At 44.2% G+C, this 19727-nt stretch overlaps 1 protein-coding gene across 1 annotated transcript in view; it reads left to right on the top strand.

The window, feature by feature from the left end:
• The window catches only part of LOC111982470 (regulatory-associated protein of mTOR), a 147938-nt gene that overhangs the window by 22866 nt on the left and 105345 nt on the right, over nt 1-19727 (top strand). Inside the window, exon 4 of the mRNA XM_024014038.2 lies at nt 8299-8381. Coding sequence (XP_023869806.2) covers nt 8299-8381 — 83 coding nt within the window. The remainder of the gene's footprint in view (nt 1-8298; nt 8382-19727) is intronic.

The raw sequence follows: 19727 nt of genomic DNA, 5'->3' as shown, positions 1-19727 counted from the left end.
GTCTGCCTGTCTTGGTGAGAATCTTAAGTTAATAAAATACTTAAATAGCATTCTTTAGTTTGTGCTTATTATTATGATTTTCCCTCGCCAGCCAGGGTAGCACTTTACAACATTCGAATGTTATAGTTTTGTGAATCTCTCAAGCATATTTCTTTTAATTGAAAATGGGAACAGTGGTAGAGATGGACCACTACTGATTTAAAAACAAAATGGACTACTATCTCATTCATATTATAAAGATATGAGGTGAGTATCAAAATAGTTTTAAATGATGCCCTTGCCTTAAAGTTGAACCTCGGGTAGATCTTTAGTGTGTGTGTATATAGATATAGTGTGTTAGCAGAGAACCCTCTATGACTAATATATATATTTTTTAAATGACTAGTGTGGTTGGAGTCCTTGGCAATTGTTTGGGCCTTCCTCTGAGCCTAATCATAGGCTGTTACTTTGTATCTAAAATCACAATGTTTACATTAATATAGTCCTGTGACAGTCATTTTTAATTGAAGCGTCCAAATGTCGGTCTTTTACCAGTTTCTATTTTCATGACACATGAAAATTCAGTATGCTATAGTATAATATTCTGCCCATTTGAACACATTGGTTTTAGGCCATATAAAGAACAGCTATGCATGATTTAATGAAAAGCAGCAAACAGACACATTGTTTCACTTTAATAAAAGACTCAAGAGGCTCTACTTTGATTTTAGAAGTGGGGGGGCGCAACCTGTCTGGGGGCACCTAAAGCTCATTTCCTGCATTTTTACACAATCCAATGTGCCGTCTATTTAGAACAAAAAGTCAGCAAAAATGCCCTCAGTCATCAGGCTAGGTAAGAGATCATTATTAAATATGAGACTGAACTAAATCAAAGGTGATTCGGTAATAAATATTGTGTTGCACCTTTAACCAATAGCCTAACAAATGAGCAACTCGTGAATAAAATACAAAGACTTTTGATTGTTTTTATTAAGAAATCCACCATATCAAATTTCTCAACTCTCTCCCAACAATTTCCTCCCCGTTCAATTATACCTTTTTATTTATTTTTTATTCCCAAGGGAATGGTTTGGGYYAAAAAAAKCAAAAAACAACACACCCCACTCAWTTTTAGGATCTTAGTGAAACATTCAGGATTGGTTTCGGGTGTGTTACTCCAAGGCCAGAGTAACAACTCACAGAACGGCATCCAGGGATTGGTGCATCCCCTGACYTGGGTATGTTTTCAATAGACACCTTTAGTCGTACAGTATTCCATATATGGCATCGAGACCTTGTAAAAGTTGTTCAGTGTACCCTTAATCTGGTAATAAATCAAATCTAGTTATGCATAACTTGACATTGTGGGAGGATAACCAACCTTCCAATTAATGACAATGCATTTCTTAGCCCCTATAAATGCTTGGTTACGCAGTTTCTCAAGTATCAACATTTCCAAGCAAACAAAACGGGGAGAAGGGATAATCTGTCGACATGCTGAGATAAAAMAACATACTCTTTGCCAGAATTCGGCCAGCCTTCACAAGACCATACAGTGCATTCAGAAAGTATTCAGACCCCTTGACTTTTTCCACATTTTGTTACATCACAGCCTTATTCTAAAAGGTATTAAATAAGATGTTGATGTTTTCCTCATCAATCTACACACAATACCCCATAATGACGATGCGAAAACAGGTTTTTAGAAATGTTTGCTAATTTATATATAAAAAAAATTAACCTTATTTACATACGTTTTCAGACCCTTTTGCTATTAGACTTCAAATTGAGCTCAGGTGCATCCTGTTTCCATTGATCAGCCTTGATGTTTCTACAACTTGATTGGAGTCCACCTGTGGTAAATTGATTGGGCATGATTTGGAAAGGCYCACACCTGTCTATATATTGCCAAAGCAAAAACCAAGCCATGAGGTCGAAGGAGTTGTCCGTAGAGCTCCGAGACYGGATTGTGTCGTGGCACAGATCTGGGGAAGGGTACCAAAACATTTCTGGAGCATTGAAGGTCCGCAAGAAAACAATGGCTTCCATCTTAAATCTAAGAAGTTTAGAATCACCATGAGTCTTCCTAGAGCTGGCCGCCTGGCCAAKTGAGCAAATGGGGGAGAAGGGCCTTTGTCAGGGAGGTGACCAAGAACCCGGTGGTCACTCTGACAGAGCTCCAAAGTTCCTCTGTGGAGATGGGAGAACCTTCCAGAAGGACAACCCTCTCTGCAGCACTCCACCAATCAGGCCTTCATGGTAGGGTGGCCAGATGGAAGCCACTCTTCAGTAAAAGGCACATGACAGCCCGCTTGGAGTTTGACAAAAGACACCTAAAGACTCTGACCTTGAGAAACAATATTCTCTGGCCTGAATGCCAAGCATCACGTCTGGAGGAATCCTGGCACCATCCCTACGGTGAAGCATGGTGGTGGCAGTATCATGCTGTTGGGATGTTTTTCAGTGGAAGGGACTGGGAGACTAGTCAGGATCGAGGGAAAGATGAACGGAGCGATTCTTGACGAAAACCTCCAGAGTACTCAGTACCTCAGACTGGGGTTGAAGGTACACCTTCCAACAGGACAATGACCCTAAGCACACTGCCAAGACAACGCAGGAGTGGCTTTGGGACACTGAGTGGCCCAGCCAGAGCTCGAACATCTCTGGAGAGACCTGAAAATAGCTGTGCAGCAACGTTCCCCATCCAACCTGACAGAGCTTGAGCGGATCTGCAGAGAAGAATGGGAAAAACTCTCCAAATACAGGTGTGCCGAGCTTGTAGCGTCATACCCAAGAAGATTCAAGGCTGTACTCGCTGCCAAAGGGTGCTTCAACAAAGGACTGAGTAAATGGTCTGAATACCTATGTAAATGTCATATTTAATTATTTTTTGTATATATACATTTACAAAATGTCGACAAACCTGTTTTTGCTTTGTCATTATGGAGTATTGTGTATAGATTGGTTAGGGGGAAAACACTATTTAATCCATTAGAATAAGACTGTAACGTAACAATGTTGAACAATTCAAGGGATCTGAATACATATGAAAATATGTCCCCTTTTGTGTTTTACATCTCCCGCAGTGGAATTACATTTCTGAGTGCATGTAATTGTGTGTCACTGGCATATAGTACGTTCTATGGATGGTCTTAAACTGCAGTCATTTATGTCTGAGATAATGATGAATGCCCAGTCATGTTCATATCATCAATAGCTTCCACCAGGCCATGTGTTGTGTCATCGGAAAATGCCTCCATCAACCCTTGATACAGCTTGGAAATCTACTTTGGAGGGTTGTCAGACTGCCTTAGAATAGCATCTTGCTTGTCCAGTGTTTGCTGCATAGAGAGAATAAAGGGTTGTATCTGTAGAAATTCACCTCGCCTGCGTCAGACTGGTCTTCCCTGGCTGCATGCTGAGATCCCTGTCACCATCTGATCCTCCTAAAAATGAGGGATGACAAAGAATGACATTGGTCTACATTTATACGTTGATTCTATTCTTAGATAATATAATGGTTCAATAATTGAAATTACCATTATTCCCGGACTGTTGCTTTAAGCTTAAACTGCTGTKCTGTAACTACTGTAGGTCAACCCTTCAATTCAAGATGGAACTTTGTATCATTCACTGATATTGTTAATATACTGCAAAATTGGCTGTCTGACCATTTTGCGACSCCTGTCACCATCTGATCCTGCTAAGACATGTCGACGTTCCCCTTTCTGCTTTGTTTGCGTTAGCCTACCTATTGTATTAACAGCACATATARTTTTCGCGTTACTCACACACGCTTCAACTTCAGTCGCCTACCTCTCCTAGTTGGGCGTGAGAGTTCAACTGCGCCTCGTTTGTGTGGTCTCATTGATATATAGTAGGCTGCATACATGCGCGGAGAATCACTTGGCGGTTAAATTGAATATGAAATGAAATATCATTAGACACTGTAGTTTACTACAGTACCTAAATACATATTGACAATGGAAAGAAGTGGAGGGCTCTCAACCAACGTGAGTCGAAGTGCAATCAACACATTTAATCATCATACTATGCTGAGCAAGCGTTGCGCCTTTTCGTTTTCAGTAAGTGTTGATGACCTGTTTTTGTCTCTGCCTGCAAATCGTACTAAACGGTAGGCTATATCCTATAGGCCTACGCAAAACGTAGCAGGTGTCGCGGTCTTCATTCTTGCTGCTTCCAGTTCAGTAGCCATACCTGTGAGATTAGGTGCCCGTGTGGTCTCAATTCAATAGTAGGCTATAGCCAATGCATGGGATGAGAAGCACGGGGCAGTTCTTTCCGAAGAAATGTACTTCCTGAATAAGCCTATGATTAGGCTATAGTTTACTACATTGCTTAGAATATTGATCATCCATATTTCTGTCTGTAAATCTTCCCACTACTAAAAGGTAGGCTATAAAAATAGCTGAAGAGAAAGTGCAAGTCTGTCCAACTGTGCTCACTTCAACTACATCTATCATATTGGCTGATACAGCCCAGTAACACACTATAAGTGCCATGTGAGAATCTCTGGAAATGTAACCTATTTCCTACGTAATTGTTGTGCATTTGATATAGGGCATACAATTGCGTGGACCATGGCTGGCAAGTGATCTGCGTCACATACGGCTAAAATAACATTGCGGGACTAGGTTGGGTTTGGGACCAGTTCTTCTGGTAGCGGGTGGGAGTCGGACAGAAAGCCAGCAGGGTGCGGGTGGGAGGGGGATCAAGAAATAGGTCCCGGGCAGACCTCTACTGTGCACAATGACAGTGACGTCTGTAACGTTAGCGCTGTTTTATAACTGTGTCAGTGTGAAAAGTAGGGAATTAGCTAGGGAAACTGATCAATAAAGTTACATTGCCATACTGTCTAATAAAACTCACAAGGCACTGAAAAAGCGTCAGAATAGGAATCTTAAATCGTTTTGTTGATGGTTTCATCGTTTGATTCAGGTCTAGTGTGATTGAGGCAAAAATATTAGCTAATGTTAGCTAACTTTTTCCCAGTTCTCTCTAATGTACACCAACTGGCGAAAGTTAGCAACGTTAATTTAATTCTGAAAGGGGCAAAACAAAGACTTAAAATGTCCATACAAATAGCTGTTAGATAGCAATATGAGGTGGCTATTATTACTATCTGACTAGAGACTAGAGCTGACTGTGGTAGCTACTAGCTAGCATAGCTTATTAATTTACCTCAGTCAAGAGGGGATGAAACATTACCTAATGTTACAATACTAGCTCAGTTTAGTTTTTTTCCCATTAAGTTAAACAGCAGTTACCTTGCCAACTACATCAGTCAACTAAAGAGTAGACAGTTTTTGCTCTGCTTGCTTTTACAACTTTGTGGAAGAGCGCAACACATACACACTGAACTATCCTCAACTCTCCTGTGCTGGTCCAGCCAGCCTTCCAGAAGCTTTGCCTTCACACAGCCTGTCAGCCTGCTCTGTGGCATCTGCGTGGTCCTAAATCCAGCTAGCGGAACACTTCAAATAGCCTACCCATCCGCTCGAAGGCGACCTTATGTCCTAAAGCACACCTTTGCCGCTTTTTGTATCACATTGCAATGACAAAAATGCAATTTCAGAATGTGGGGGGGACATGACCCCTTGTCCCAAGTGAAAGTTGTGCCCCAGAGAGACTCACACAGGCAATGGGCCATACAGCTGGCTTCAGTTTCCCACCAAATAGGCCTACAAGGAAACTCGACATATCACGACGACGCTGGGAAGGGGTCAATGCGCTGTGTAATGCCTTACACAAAAAGTTTTYCTCAACAAAAAAAGGCACATAAGCCAGTTGGCACAATGCCCCTTGTGGCAAAAGTACATTCATTGAATCCATTTGAAAATATATGGTCTTAAACTAGGTTTCCATCCAATTGGCGACAGATTTTCATGCGCATGTAGTTTATTGCATATTTTAGAATATTCTCATTTTCAAACCAGAGATGGGTTTCCATCAAATTTACTTGTTGGTAAAAGGCTGCGCGTGATGACGTAGTGCACATTAAAATATATTTTGTGGTTAAATTCCAATGTACTGAATAAAAAATACAATGCATTTTCAACTCTACTGCTGGTTTTGTCACAAATTTCTGAGTTATGTAGTGAATTTCCCCACTCTGGTATTGGCACATGCGCTCTAACCAACAGCTCGCAGATACAGTGCCGGTATAGCCTAGTGTCAACCTACATTACAAGATTATTATGGACAAAAGAGCAAGATTATTTTTATTTGTTTAACTGCAGAATCGATAAACATGTCACCATAATACCCTCAATATTTATTGAAAAGGAGCGTCAAGCTCATCACCTTMSACTTTCACCACCCTGTGAAGTTCATCAATACCTATTTCATCTGTAGCCTAGTGGGAGGACCACACGTCATTGTGTGACTCCAAGTTTACTTCGAAATGATGGTTATTATATCAATATTTGCACATAAAAGCATTTCCACCACCATTTCTCGCATAATTAATTTTACACACAAAGATCCCACCTTTTTTTTTGTCGACATTTGGAAAGTTTACCGACATTTGCTGTTTCCATCAAGCCTGTCGTGAATTTGTTTTATCCGACGTGTACTTTACTCGCATAAAAAGGTTTGATGGAAACCTGTTTATAGAAAATAATTATTATTCTGATAAAGGAAAAGTGACCTTTTCACAAAACAGAACCATACAAAGTAAAAACGWATGTTTTACTTTGTGAATTATAACAAAGTAGTGAAGGAAATTCAGAAATGTATGAAAAATGCAACAACTAAAACATTGGGTTGAAGTTTGAAGAGTATAAAATAATCAGAAAAGAGAGCTCCATTTTAAAACCTCTTAGAGTGTAATTGTTGCCACACTAGGATCATGCACTCCTCCTGAAGCATATTTAGAGCTTTTGTTATTCCAAAACATGAAATATCTTCATACCGTTGAAAAATGAGAAAAATATTGTGAGATGATATGACCATATTGCCCAGCCCTACATCCACGTTTTGTAAGTAATCTCATAACACTATATTAGACAACTGAGAAGAAACCAGACAGACAAAATGACAGTAATAATTAAACGATACACCCCCACAGATGGTTTGACAAAAAGAAACCACAACCATGAAACTCAAGACTGTTTGATGGTAGAGTTTATGAAAGGAAGCACTTAACACATTCAAAAAAGCAAAGACTTCTGACAGTCTGCTCCTGTTTCATTGTAGACTTTGACTGAGCACAATGCAAACTGTCAATCATCAGATCATGGTTTATTTAAAGAACTGTCTAGAATAACCTTAAATGCACAATCATTAGCTATCATTCTTCTTCTCTGACCCACCCTCCTCACCCCACCCCCTCCCTCCTTCCTTCATTTTATAGGTCCCTATCTGAAGAGAAATGAATGCATCATACCACTTTAGGGTCATCTTACATTTACTAACTGCAGTTGCGTTATACTGCACAATATACATTTCCTTAACTTGCTGGCTACTGAAAATATATCARCTATCAATAAATGTACTTTGTCCCCAAAACATTGTCAGTGCATATGCATATTGTCAATACATCCGGTAATTTCCAAATCAATCATGTAATTCTCTGCATTGTGGGCAGAATTTGATATCTCAGAATCTATAATATGCGCTATGCTTTATAKAATTTGATTTCTTCTTGTCAATATTTCAATCCGAAGCGCTGGGGAGATTTCTCCGTGTTATGTAGTTTAATTTGATAAGAGAAACAGCCCTACTAAACAAATGGCGAGGGATTGTGATACTGGTTCTCTATTGGGTTAACTGTCTCAACTGAATCTCTGCTTCATTGTGATGGCAATATTGGGATTTATCTGATCTCTGTGTTGTGGCATATCAACTGGGCTGGAGGACTCTTAATCCAAATAATGTGTGGAATACTGCAGCGCACAATTGTAGCATTTACAGTACCAGTCAAAAGTTTGGACACCTACTCATTTAAAAGCATTGCTTTTACAAGATGGGAAGGTAAAAGTATTGCAGATCTGAAGTAACATCTGTATACAGTGTGTGTTATTGGGTATTGTGTGTAGATTGATGTACAGTAACGATCAAAAGTTTGGACAGACATACTCATTCAAGGGTTTTTATTTTTACTATTTTCTACATTGTAGAATAATAGTGAAGACATCAAAACTATGAAATAACAGCAATGCTTCTAGATAAATATCAGTGCAAGTATTATGAGTAATGTGGTCATTTTTGTGCATTTCACWACTTTGTTGCTGTGCTGGTTGTACCCAAGTCTAATGTTGTCCTTTTGATAATGAGTGTCTGTTTCCTCTCCTCCAGACCCTCTGTCCATGAGTCCACAGAAAGCCCTGGAGACCATTGGGGCCAACCTGCAGAAGCAGTATGAGAACTGGCAACCCAGGGTGAGTTCACATGGTTCCCATGTTCTCCCTCTTACTCTACCTCAGTGACCAACCACCCACACATACCAGTCTGTATCTGTCTGTGGAAGGAAGGTAAGGGGGGAGGAGAGGTGGAAGGAAGGTAAGGGGGGAGGAGAGGTGGAAGGAAGGTAAGGGGGGAGGAGAGGTGGAAGGAAGGTAGGAAGGGGGGAGGAGAGGTGGAAGGAAGGTAAGGGGGGGAGAGGTGGACGGAAGGTAAGGGGGGAGGAGAGGTGGAAGGAAGGTAAGGGGGGAGGAGAGGTGGAAGGAAGGTAAGGGGGGGAGAGGTGGAAGGAAGGTAAGGGGGGGAGGAGAGGTGGAAGGAAGGGAAGGGGGGAGGAGAGGTGGAAGGAAGGTAAGGGGGAGGAGAGGTGGAAGGAAGGTAAGGGGGAGGAGGGTGGAAGGAAGGTAAGGGGGAGGAGAGGTGAAGGAAGGTAAGGGGGAGGAGAGGGGAAAGGAAGGTAAGGGGGGAGGAGAGGGCGGAAGGAAGGTAAGGGGGAGGAGAGGGGAAGGAAGGTAAGGGGGGAGGAGAGGAAGGACGGTAAGGTGGGGAGAGAGGCGGAAGGAAGGTAGGTAAGGGGGGAGGAGAGGCGGAAGGAAGTAGGTAAGGGGGGGGGAGAGGGCGGAAGAGGTAGGTAAGGGGGAGGAGAGGCGGAAGGAGGTAGGTAAGGGGGAGGAGAGGCGGAAGGAGGTAGGTAAGGGGGGAGGAGAGGCGGAAGGAGGTAGGTAAGGGGGAGAGAGGCGGAAGGTAGGTAGTAGGGGGGAGGAGAGGCGGAGGAGGTAGGTAAGGGGGAGGAGAGGCGGAAGGAGGAGGTAGGGGGGAGGAGAGGCGGAAGTGGTAGTAGGAGGGGGGGAGGAGAGGGAAGGTAGGTAGTTAGGGGGGAGGAGAAGGCGGAATAGTGGAGGAGGATAAGGGGGGGAGGTAGGGGGGAGGAGGCGGAGGTAGGTAGGTAGGGGAGGAGGGGGAAGGTTAGTACGGGAATAAGGGGAGGAGAAGGCGGAAGGTAGGTCGGTAAAGGGGAGGAGGAGCGCGGAAGGTGTAAGGTAGGGAGAGGCGGAAGGTAGTAGGGTAAGGGGGAGGAGAGGCGGAAGGTAGGGTAGGTAAGGAGGGAGGCGGAAGGAGGTAGGTAGGGGGAGGAGAGGCGGAAGGTAGGTATGGTGTGTGTTGTGGGTAAGGGGGGAGGAGAGGCGGAATGTAGGTTAGTAAGGGGTGGGAGGGAGAGGCGGAAGGTTGGTAGGTAAGGGGGAGGAGAGGGCGGAAGGAAGGTGAGGTAAGAGGGAGAGGGCGGTGGGAGGTAGGTAGGGGGTAGAAGAGTGCTGGTGGAGAGGAAGGTAGCGCGGGGGAGGTGAGAGGCGGATGGAGAGGAGGTGGGTGAGGTGGAAGGACGTAAGGAAGGAAGGAGAGAGAAGGAAGTATTGAATGGAAAGGAGATTTGAGCGTGGGAAGGACAGTAAGTAGAAAGGAGAAGGCAAGCGTGAAGAGAGGGAGAGAGTGAAACACACCAGCTGAGTGTGGGCTGAGTGAGCCAGAGGTCAGTACCAGCTGGTAGGAGAGAGGAGGAGTGTAGGAGTGTGAAAGCATTCAGTCTCTTTCAGCCTCAGGACATAGGCCTACTGCTAGGCCACAGACCAGAGACCACTTCTGGACCACAGACCTCTCTATGATGCTGTAACTAATAATACTAGCACTGAGCTGAACTTACACTCTTACCTGTCACACTCTGACTGACTCTGGGTTCATGTGAAAACCACTCATGAAAATGAAACTGGACCTAAAATTACCTTCTTATATTTRAGAATACTGTATCTTGTGTATTTAGATGTGTCATTTACATGGAGTCGTTGTAACTAATTTTCTTAACTTTCAACTTTTAATGATGACCTGAACCACAATATGAGTACCACCCTGTRGCATGAAATCAACTCTGTCTTCCTGGCCTCCCGAGTGGCGTAGTGGTCTGAGGCACTGCATCACAGTGCTTGCTGTGCCACTAGAGATCCTGGTTCAAGTCCAGTCTCTATCGCAGCRGGCCCATCACGCACTAGTGACTCCTGTGGTGGGCCGGGCGCAGTGCTCGCTGACACGGTCGCCAGGTGTTGTACGGTGTTTCCTCCGACACATTGGTTCGCCTGGTGGGCTAACAGCACAGCCTTTTGTGTCAAAAGCAGTGTGACTTGGCTGGGTTGTGTTTCGGAGGACGCACGGCTCTCAATGTTCGCCTCTCCCGAGTCCGTACGGGAGTTGCAGCGATGGGACTGTAATTGGATACCATGAAATTGGGGAGAAGGGGCCTCCCGGGTGGCGCAGTGGTCTAGGGCACTGCATCGCAGTGCTAGCTGCGCCACCAGAGTCTCTGGGTTCGCGCCAGGCTCTGTCGCAGCCGGCCGCGACCGGGAGGTCCGTTGGGGCGACGCACAATTGGCATAGCGTCGTCCGGGTTAGGGAGGGTTTGGCCGGTAGGGAACTATCCTTGTCTCATCGCGCTCCAGCGACTCCTGTGGCGGGCCCGGCGCAGTGCAGCGCTAACCAAGGGGGCCAGGACACGGTGTTCCTCCGACACATTGGTGCGGCTGGCTTCCGGGTTGGAGGCGCACTGTGTTAAGAAGCAGTGCGGCTTGGTTGGGTTGTGCTTCGGAGGACGCATGGCTTTCGACCTTCGTCTCTCCCGTGCCCGTACGGGAGTTGTAGCGATGAGATAAGATAGTAATTACTAGCGATTGGATACACGAAAATTGGGAGAGAAAATGAGGTATCATAAAATACAAAATATATAAAACTCTCTACCTTGGCAAGGTTCTGAAAATTTGAATGGCCACCTCGTTGGTACTTAATCAGTTAAATCCAAGCCCTGTTCAACTCTTGACAATTCTGCCCATGTTTGGAGGGACTTTCTCCATGGTTAATCTACTTTGTGCATGACACAAGTAATTTTTCCAACAATTGTTTACAGACAGATTATTTAACTTGTAATTCATTATCACAATTCCAGTGGTCAGAAGTTTACATACACTAAGTTGACTGCCTTTAAACAGCTTGAAAATTCCAGAAAATGATGTCATGGCTTTAGAAGCTTCTGATAGGCTAATTGACATAATTTGAGTCAATTGGAGTGGATGTATTTCAAGTCATACCTTCAACTCAGTGCCTCTTGCTTGACATCATGGGAAAATCAAAAGAAATCAGCCAAAAAATTGTAGACCTCCACAAGTCCTTGGGAGCAATTTCCAAACGCCTGAAGTATAACTTTCATCTGATAAACGATGGTACTCAAGTATAAACACTTTGGGACCACGCTGCAGTCATACCGCTCAGGAAGGAGACACGTTCTGTCTCCTAGAGATGAACGTACTTTGGTGCGAAAAGTGCAAATCAATCCCAGAACAACAGCAAAGGACCTGTGAAGATGCTGGAGGAAAACAGGTACAAAAGTATCTATATCCACAGAAAACGAGTCCTATATCGACATAACCTGAAAGGCCGCTCAGCAAGTAAGAAGCCACTGCTCCAAAACCGCCATAAAAAGCCAGACTACAGTTTGCAACTGCACATGGGGACAAGATCGTACTTTTTGGAGAATGTCATCTGGTCTGATGAAACAAAAATAGAACTGTTTGGCCATAATGACCATTGTTATGTTTGGAGGAAAAAGGGGAGGCTTGCAAGCTGAAGAACACCATCCCAACTGTGAAGCACGGGGCTGGCAGCATCATGTTGTGGGGTGCTTTGCTGCAAGGAAGGACTGGTGCACTTTCACAAAATAGACATCAATTGCTGTATCATTAGTCAGGATGTTATGTGGAAATATTGAAGCAACATCTCAAGAAATCAGTCAGGAAGTTAAAGCTTGGTCGCAAATGGGTCTTCCAAATGGACAATGACCCCAAGCATACTTCCAAAGTTGTGGCAAAATTGCTTAAGGGACAAACTAAGTCAAGGTATTGGAGTGCCCATCACAAAGCCCTGACGTCAATCCCTTAGAACATTAGTGGGCAGAACTGAAAAAGTGTGTGGGAGCAAGGATCCTACAAACCTGACTGTTACACCAGCTCTGTCAGGAGGAATGGGCCAAAATTCACCCAAATTATTGTGGGAAGCTTGTAGAAGGCTACATAAAACGCTTGACCCAAGTTAAACAATTTGAAGCAATATTACCAAATACTAATTGAGTGTATGTAAACTTCTGACCCACTGGGAAGTTGATGAAATAAATAAAAGCTGAAATAAATCATTCTCTCTTACTATTATTCTGACATTTCACATTCTTAAAAAAAAGTGGTGATCCTAACTGACCTAAAACAGGTTTTTTACTAGGATTAAATGCCAGTATTTGTGAAAAATTCCTGACATTAAAATCCTAGTAAAAATGCCCTGTCTTAGTCACCACTTAACTGAGTTTAAATGTATTTGGCTAAGGTGTATGTAAAACTTCCAACTACACACCACACACACACACACCACAACACACACACACACACACACACACACACACACACACACACACACACACACACACACACAGTGTTAGGGACTATACTCTATTTCCTGGCTAGGAGTCCATAGCATGCCCAGCTATGGCACATTAGCCCACATATGTCCCCCTGTACTATAAATTATTCACGTTACCTATTTTCGTCTCTTGTTCCCGTGGGATGTAGCTAGTGCACTGTAACAGATTTAGCCACGTATGTTCCACCAGTGTATCTATCTATATAGCTATACATTCATGGCTGTGTGTTAAACCCTTTCTTGGGTATTACATTAGCATAYCTTAGCGTTACATTGCTAATTTAGCCCAACATATGTTAAACTACAATACTACAATTGCTGTACTGGTGTACTTTAGGRCTATTTGGTCCCKTTGGCTATCATGGCATATCCTCGAGCAGCGTAGCCTAGCATAGCGTGACCTAGCGCTAGCGTAGCATGCTGCCAGTGGCTCATTATTYATAAAGAGTCTGAGTGAAAGTGACACCAGACTCCTGACACGGCGGCGCTGCATACGGGCTAATCTCATCATGATCCATCACCCCGCCAGCCCACGTGACTGACTGATACACAGTCCCAAAATAGACGCTGGGTAGGTCGGGCCAAAACCATTGTCAGTTTCTATACCTGTACATGTCCTACCTATTCCTTTCCTCTTCTATACTTTGCACAGAGATACACACYCATACCAGTGGAGGCTGCTGAGGGGAGGATGGCTCATAATAGTGGCTTGAACGGCGCGAATGGAATGGCATCAAACCGTGTGTTTTGATGTGTTTAATACCTTTCCGCTCCAGCCATTGCCACGAGCCAGTTCTCCCCAATTAAGGTACCACCAACCTCTWGTGACGCATACGTACAGACAAATATACACATGCTCACACGTGACACACAACAACGACGATCTGTGGTGAGCTGGGATTGAGACTTTCATCGCATCTCTTCTAATCATCTTCAAGGTTGAAACATCTCAAGTCCTCCTCAATATCTCGCCTCCACACTAACCCGGTGTTGGGCTTCTGCCTCTGAATGGGTTCAATGGGTGCATTGCTCTACTCGTCTCCTCTCCTCTAGAGCTCATCCTCACCTAGCTAACCCACTCTCCGCTTCCTAATGGGCCCTCGTTAATATTTTATACCTCCCAGGGTTTCTTCTTCACTGCTGTACACAAACCAACCACCGCTAATGGCAGAGAAGGGAGCAATGCAACTACCCACACTCCCACAGCAATGTGCGTAGTAGGTGGGTGCTGCTGTAGCTAGCTCGATTTGTGCACGACTCCTATGAGATCGATAATGAGGTAGCCTACATGTTGTATTGCCGTCAATATGTGACAGCTTGCATAACAACTGACAGGCATTGCTAAAGAACTCTTGGCTTTGAAGGGTAAAACATGACCGATTAGTCAGTGCACAGATTACAATTGCTCACTTGTGGGTTGCTCACAAGTCTTCTCTTGACTTACAGGCGTTACCAGTTCTGTTATACTGTGGATGTGGATTCAACTGAGAACGAGCACCGCATTCAGTTTCATGACTGTCTCCTCTGTGTTGAGATGCCTCTGCTCTATTCTGTCTCTTTCTGTCCCCGTCTGCCTTATTCCTACTCTTCCTGTCTGTGTTCCTTTCTTTATCCTCATGGCACTTTCTCACTCTTTCACCCTCTTTCGTAGCATGCATTCTTCTTCCCCCTTTTCTCCCTCTCTCTTTCTCACGAAACAGTTGGTTAGAATGGTTGATTTTGTGCCGCATGTCATAGTGGATTTTCTCCCCTCTCCTATCCACTGGTTGAGATGAAAGCTCCTGTTTTTAAAAGCAGCAGCTTTGTCAGAATGCCATTACCTTTTTAACAGCCCTGTGGCAGAGAAGACTGGCTGAGCAGAGCTGCTATGACTTCTCTGCATGCCTGTATAGTCTCTTCTGCTCTCTCACCCTCCAACTCCCCATCTGTATCCCCCGTAACTTTTCTCTCTGAGCTGCTTTTTCTGCTAGCACTGCACTGGCTGRAGATCTGAGCCTCTGCTGTCCAGTAGAACGCCCTCTACATTATTTATCAGTTCTTAAACACTGCTCCTGATTTGGGTTTTAGATTCTCTTTTATCACCCGGGCTGTGTCGAGATCTCTGGCTGGGGAGAGGGAACAGAGCGTGAAAGGGACGAGGTGTTGGGTGACTGAGCTAGTGTGATCTTGACAGTCTTAACTGTTCAAATTTGGAATGCAAATGTTTTCAGAACAAAGCGGAATTCACATCTTCACATGCAGKGATGGCGTTCCCTCCCRCCAATGCTCAGTGATTTGCTTCCCCTTTAGGCGGGACGATCGCAAACTATTCAAGCGAGGAGAAAAAAGCATATAACGTGGAGATGTCCTACCATCCCCTCTGGGTCAGGGGGGACCAATTAATACACAGGAAGAGGTATGGTTGTCTACTTCCCTTGGTCAGTGGCAGATCCATAGATCAGATCTATAAACAACGTGGTAATGAGCTGAGGCACCGGTCAAGGCAAGGGGATCCCTATGGGGGAGAGAGGAACCAGTTCAGAGCAGTATCGATCAGCTCTCTGACTGCTGATCACCATTCTAAATATCGTAGGAAAGACTGATTTAAATTAATCTGTACAATTATGTACAAAAAATATACATTTGAAAGGTATTTGAAACCAAGATCAGTTTCCAGAATTTAATAAWTTTTTTATTTAACCTTTGTTTCACTATGCAAGTCAGTTAAGAACAAATTCTTATTTACAATGACCYCCTACCCCGGCCAAACCCAAAGCCGGACAACGCTGGGCCAATTGTGCGCCGCCTTATGGGACTCCCAATCAAGGCCGGTTGTGATACAGCCTGGAATCGAACCAGGGTCTGTAGTGACGCCTCTTGCACTGAGATACAGRGCCTTAGACCGTGCGCCACTTGGGATCTAGAGACGATCTGGTGGAGGTCGCAAACGTTTAGTACCGATCAAGTGTCGATTTTGTGTGCTATAGTACAGTACGTTGATCCCCTTTCGAAATGTGAACTACAAAACAATAGGAACACCCTCCTAATAGTGAGTGGCACTATTTTAACAGCCCTGTGGGGGGGCCCCCCCCCCCCCGTCCATGTTGACGCCAACGCTTCCCACAGTTGTGTCAAGTTGACTGGATGTCGTTTGGGTGTTGTACTTTTCTTGAGCCACACGGGAAACTATTGAGCGTGATAAACCCAGCAGCGCTGCAGTTCTTGACACATTCAAACCGGTGCACCTGGCAGCTACTACCCCGTTCAAAGGTACTTAAATCTTTTGTCTTGCCCATTCACCCTCTGAATGGCACACGTACACAATCCATGTCTCAATTGTCTCAAGGCTTAAAAATCCTTCTTTAACTGGTCTCCTCCACTTTTTCTACACTGATTGAAGAGGATTTAACAAGTGACATCAATAAGGGATCATAGCTGTAACCTGGATTCACCTGGTCAGTCTGTCATGGAAAGAGCAGATGTTCCTAATGTTTTGTACTCTGTGTATATTGGTGAGCTATAGGACAAACAATACAAATAATAGTCAAATGCAAAGATTTATATAGAATCCAGGTTGTCCATCCAAGGCCCTCCTCTCAAAGGCACTGTTTTATTCTCTCATTCACATTCCTATAGACCAGGGCTGTTAATATTCCGGTCCTTCTGGGTTTTGTTCCTACCTGGTAGTTAACTGCACTCACCTGGTGTCCCTGGTCTGAATTAGTCCCTGATTAGAAGGAGAGGAAGAAAACCGGAAGTGTTTTGCCCCTCCAGGACCGACATTGAACAGCCCTGCTATAGACATTGAAGAGACGGGAGCATAGATTCTTCTGTGTACTGTTGCACTGGTCAATAGCCTTGAGCAAATACTTTAGACATATGATGGTCAATGTCTTGATTTTTTTGCCTGTTAATAATGATTGAGTGAGTGGCGGTGTGTTCTCCTGTGCAGGCAGGCGTGAYATGGAGACCGTCATGTGAGAGTGACCATTTGTGTTAGTAAGACCTTACATCATCTCAGTAAGCAGAGTGAGTGAGGGCTGTGTGTGACACCATTGCACTGTGTGTGTGTGACTGTGTGGGAGGTGTTTCAGACTGCTCGGTCCATGTCATYAAAGTGATGGAGAGGTCGAATAGTTTGACAGAACTAATGATAAGTGGCAGTGGATTGGGTTATTACAGATTTATATGACAGCACCGTGGCAGAGGTGTGAGTGAGTATCTGTATGTCCGACCACCTGATTTGGTAAGTGTGTAATGAATAGCGGCTGTGTCCTGCTGCTCTCTCTCCACAGTTTCATAGTGACTCATCTCTCAGCTGCTGCTCCAGTCATGTTTCTGTGTCAGCGATGTTCAGGGACAAATGGCCAGCATGGCACTATTATTAAAATATGCCGGCCGCGTGCGTGTGAGCGATCCTGTGTCTGTCTTGTGTGTGTCATTTGGCAAGACCCATGGGGGCCCAGCCATAGAGAGGATACAGACTACAGAGCAGGAGGCGAGGAGAGACCCACAGGAAGACAGGYTGGGACTAGGGACAGAAAGAAATGAATGCTGCTTCACTTACTGCGCTTAACTTAACCTACAGTTATTCTTTCTATGTGTGAATGACTGGCATTGTGGATGGATCTGTATGGGCTCTAACTTTGTGTGTGTGTGTGTGCACGTGCAAAACTGTGATTTGTGTGTTAGGCTTGAAATAGGACTGACGGACATGGATTTTTGGATTACTCTAATTAGCCTACCAAATGACTGCCTGTCACCGTAATAACTGTTCAAATAGCATTTCAATTATTTTTTTTATAGTATCAATTTTTAAGACACCTTTTCTCTTCTTCTGACTGCATGTGCTGCGATAGAAATAGAATGAATAGAACAGGCTTCCCCATTCAAGTCAATGATGGCATAATGGGTGGACTGGKGGTCATTGCGAGTGTACCTATAGGATCAAAGCAGGCGACAGATAGCCTAGAGCTGTAAGAGCATCGGGCCAGTAGGCCAAAGGTTGCCCGTTTGAATCCCCCAGCCGACAAGGTAAAAACAAATGTCAATCTGCCCTTGAGCAAGGCACTTAACGCTAATTGCTCTATGGTCTCTGGGGTGGCAGGTAACCTAATGGTTAGAGCGTTGGGCCAGTAACCAAAAGGTTGCTGGATCGAATCCCCGAGCTGACAAGGTAGAAATATGTCATTCTGCCCCTGAACAAGGCAGTTAACCCAATGTTCCCCGGGCGCCAAAGACGTGTATTTCAATTATGGCAGCCCCCACCCGCGGAAGACACATTTCAGTTGAATGCATTCAGTTGTACAACTGACTAGGTATCCACCTTTCCCCAGTAATGGCTGATCCCTGGCCATGACCCCGCTCTCCGGGGGGAGTTGGGATATACAAAAAACACATTTCACACCTGTCACTTGTACAGGTTACCGACTTTTACTTGCAGTGAAACAGGACAAATATAAGCAGCCCCTCCCCTATTTGACCTTTGACCCATCAACATGTGCTGTCAATTGATTAAACTCAACTGACATTGAGGTTAGATTACTTGTTGGTTATTACTGCATTGTCGGAACTAGAAGCACAAGCATTTCGCTACACTCGCATTAACATCTGCTAACCATGTGTATGTGACAAATAAAATTTGATTTGATTTGACATTACAAAAAATGTATTCCATTGCATGAGCCACATCAGTTAACAGAATTTGTATGAACATTCTACATTACCATGGAAATTATTGCATCACAATAACAGGCAGCCATTGCTAGTTTACCATTCAAATTGTCAGAGGTTCCAAGCCCTTTATATTCAATGTATTTCTGTGCGCTGCTGCTGCCTGGAGGGGGGTGTTGCCTAGGCAGCCGAAGACTCGTTTCAGCAAAGAGCAACAAAGTTTCATCACGTTGTCAAGAGTCCATGTTACAGCAGAAACGGACCCAACCGCACGAATCCCAGGCCATCCCCTCTTCAGTCAACTGTTCGTTCCACCCAAAATACACTGCTCAAAAAAATWAAGGGAACACTTAAACAACACAATGTAACTCCAAGTCAATCACACTTCTGTGAAATCAAACTGTCCACTTAGGAAGCAACACCGGATTGGAACAATTAAATTTCACATGCTTTGCTTGTGTGCAAATGGAATAACAAAAAGGTGGAAATTATAGGCAATTAGCAAAGACACCCCCCCAATAAAGGGAGTGGTTCCCCAGGTGTACCACAGAACCACTTCTTCAGTTCCTATGCTTCTGGTGCATGTTTGGTCACTTTTGAATGCTGGCGGTGCTGCGGTTGCTTCACTCTAGTGTAGCATGCAGAAGCATTCAAAAGATGACCAAAAACATCAGCCAGGAAGCATTAGGAACTGAGAAGTGGTCTGGTCGGTCACACCTGGCCAGAACCACTCCTTTATTGGGGGTGTCTTGCTAATGCCTATACATTTCCACCTGTTGTCTATTCCATTTGCCCACAACAGCATGTGAGAATTTATCTGTCAATCAGTTGTTGCTTTTCCTAAGTGGGACAGTTTGATTTCCACAGAAGTGGATTGACTTGGAGTCACTTGTGTTGTTTAAGGGCTTTCCCTTTATTTTGAGCAGTTTATATACATACAGTCCCTTCAGAAAGTATTCAGGACTCCTTGACTTTTCCCATATTTTGTACGTCTACAGTCTTATTCTAAATGGTTTAAATCGCCCCCCCCCCTTAATCACACACAATACCCCATAAGACAAAGCAAAAAACAGCGTTTTTTAGACGTTTTTTTGATATTTTACAAATAAAAAACTGAAATTTAAATTGACATAAAGTATTCAGACCCTTTACTCAAGTACTTTGTTGAG

Source organism: Salvelinus sp. IW2-2015, linkage group LG21, assembly GCF_002910315.2.
Source record: "Salvelinus sp. IW2-2015 linkage group LG21, ASM291031v2, whole genome shotgun sequence".
In the NCBI taxonomy this organism is placed as follows: Eukaryota; Metazoa; Chordata; class Actinopteri; order Salmoniformes; family Salmonidae; genus Salvelinus; species Salvelinus sp. IW2-2015.
Note: the sequence above shows the minus strand (reverse complement) of the source record. Positions and strands in the feature narration are given on the sequence as shown.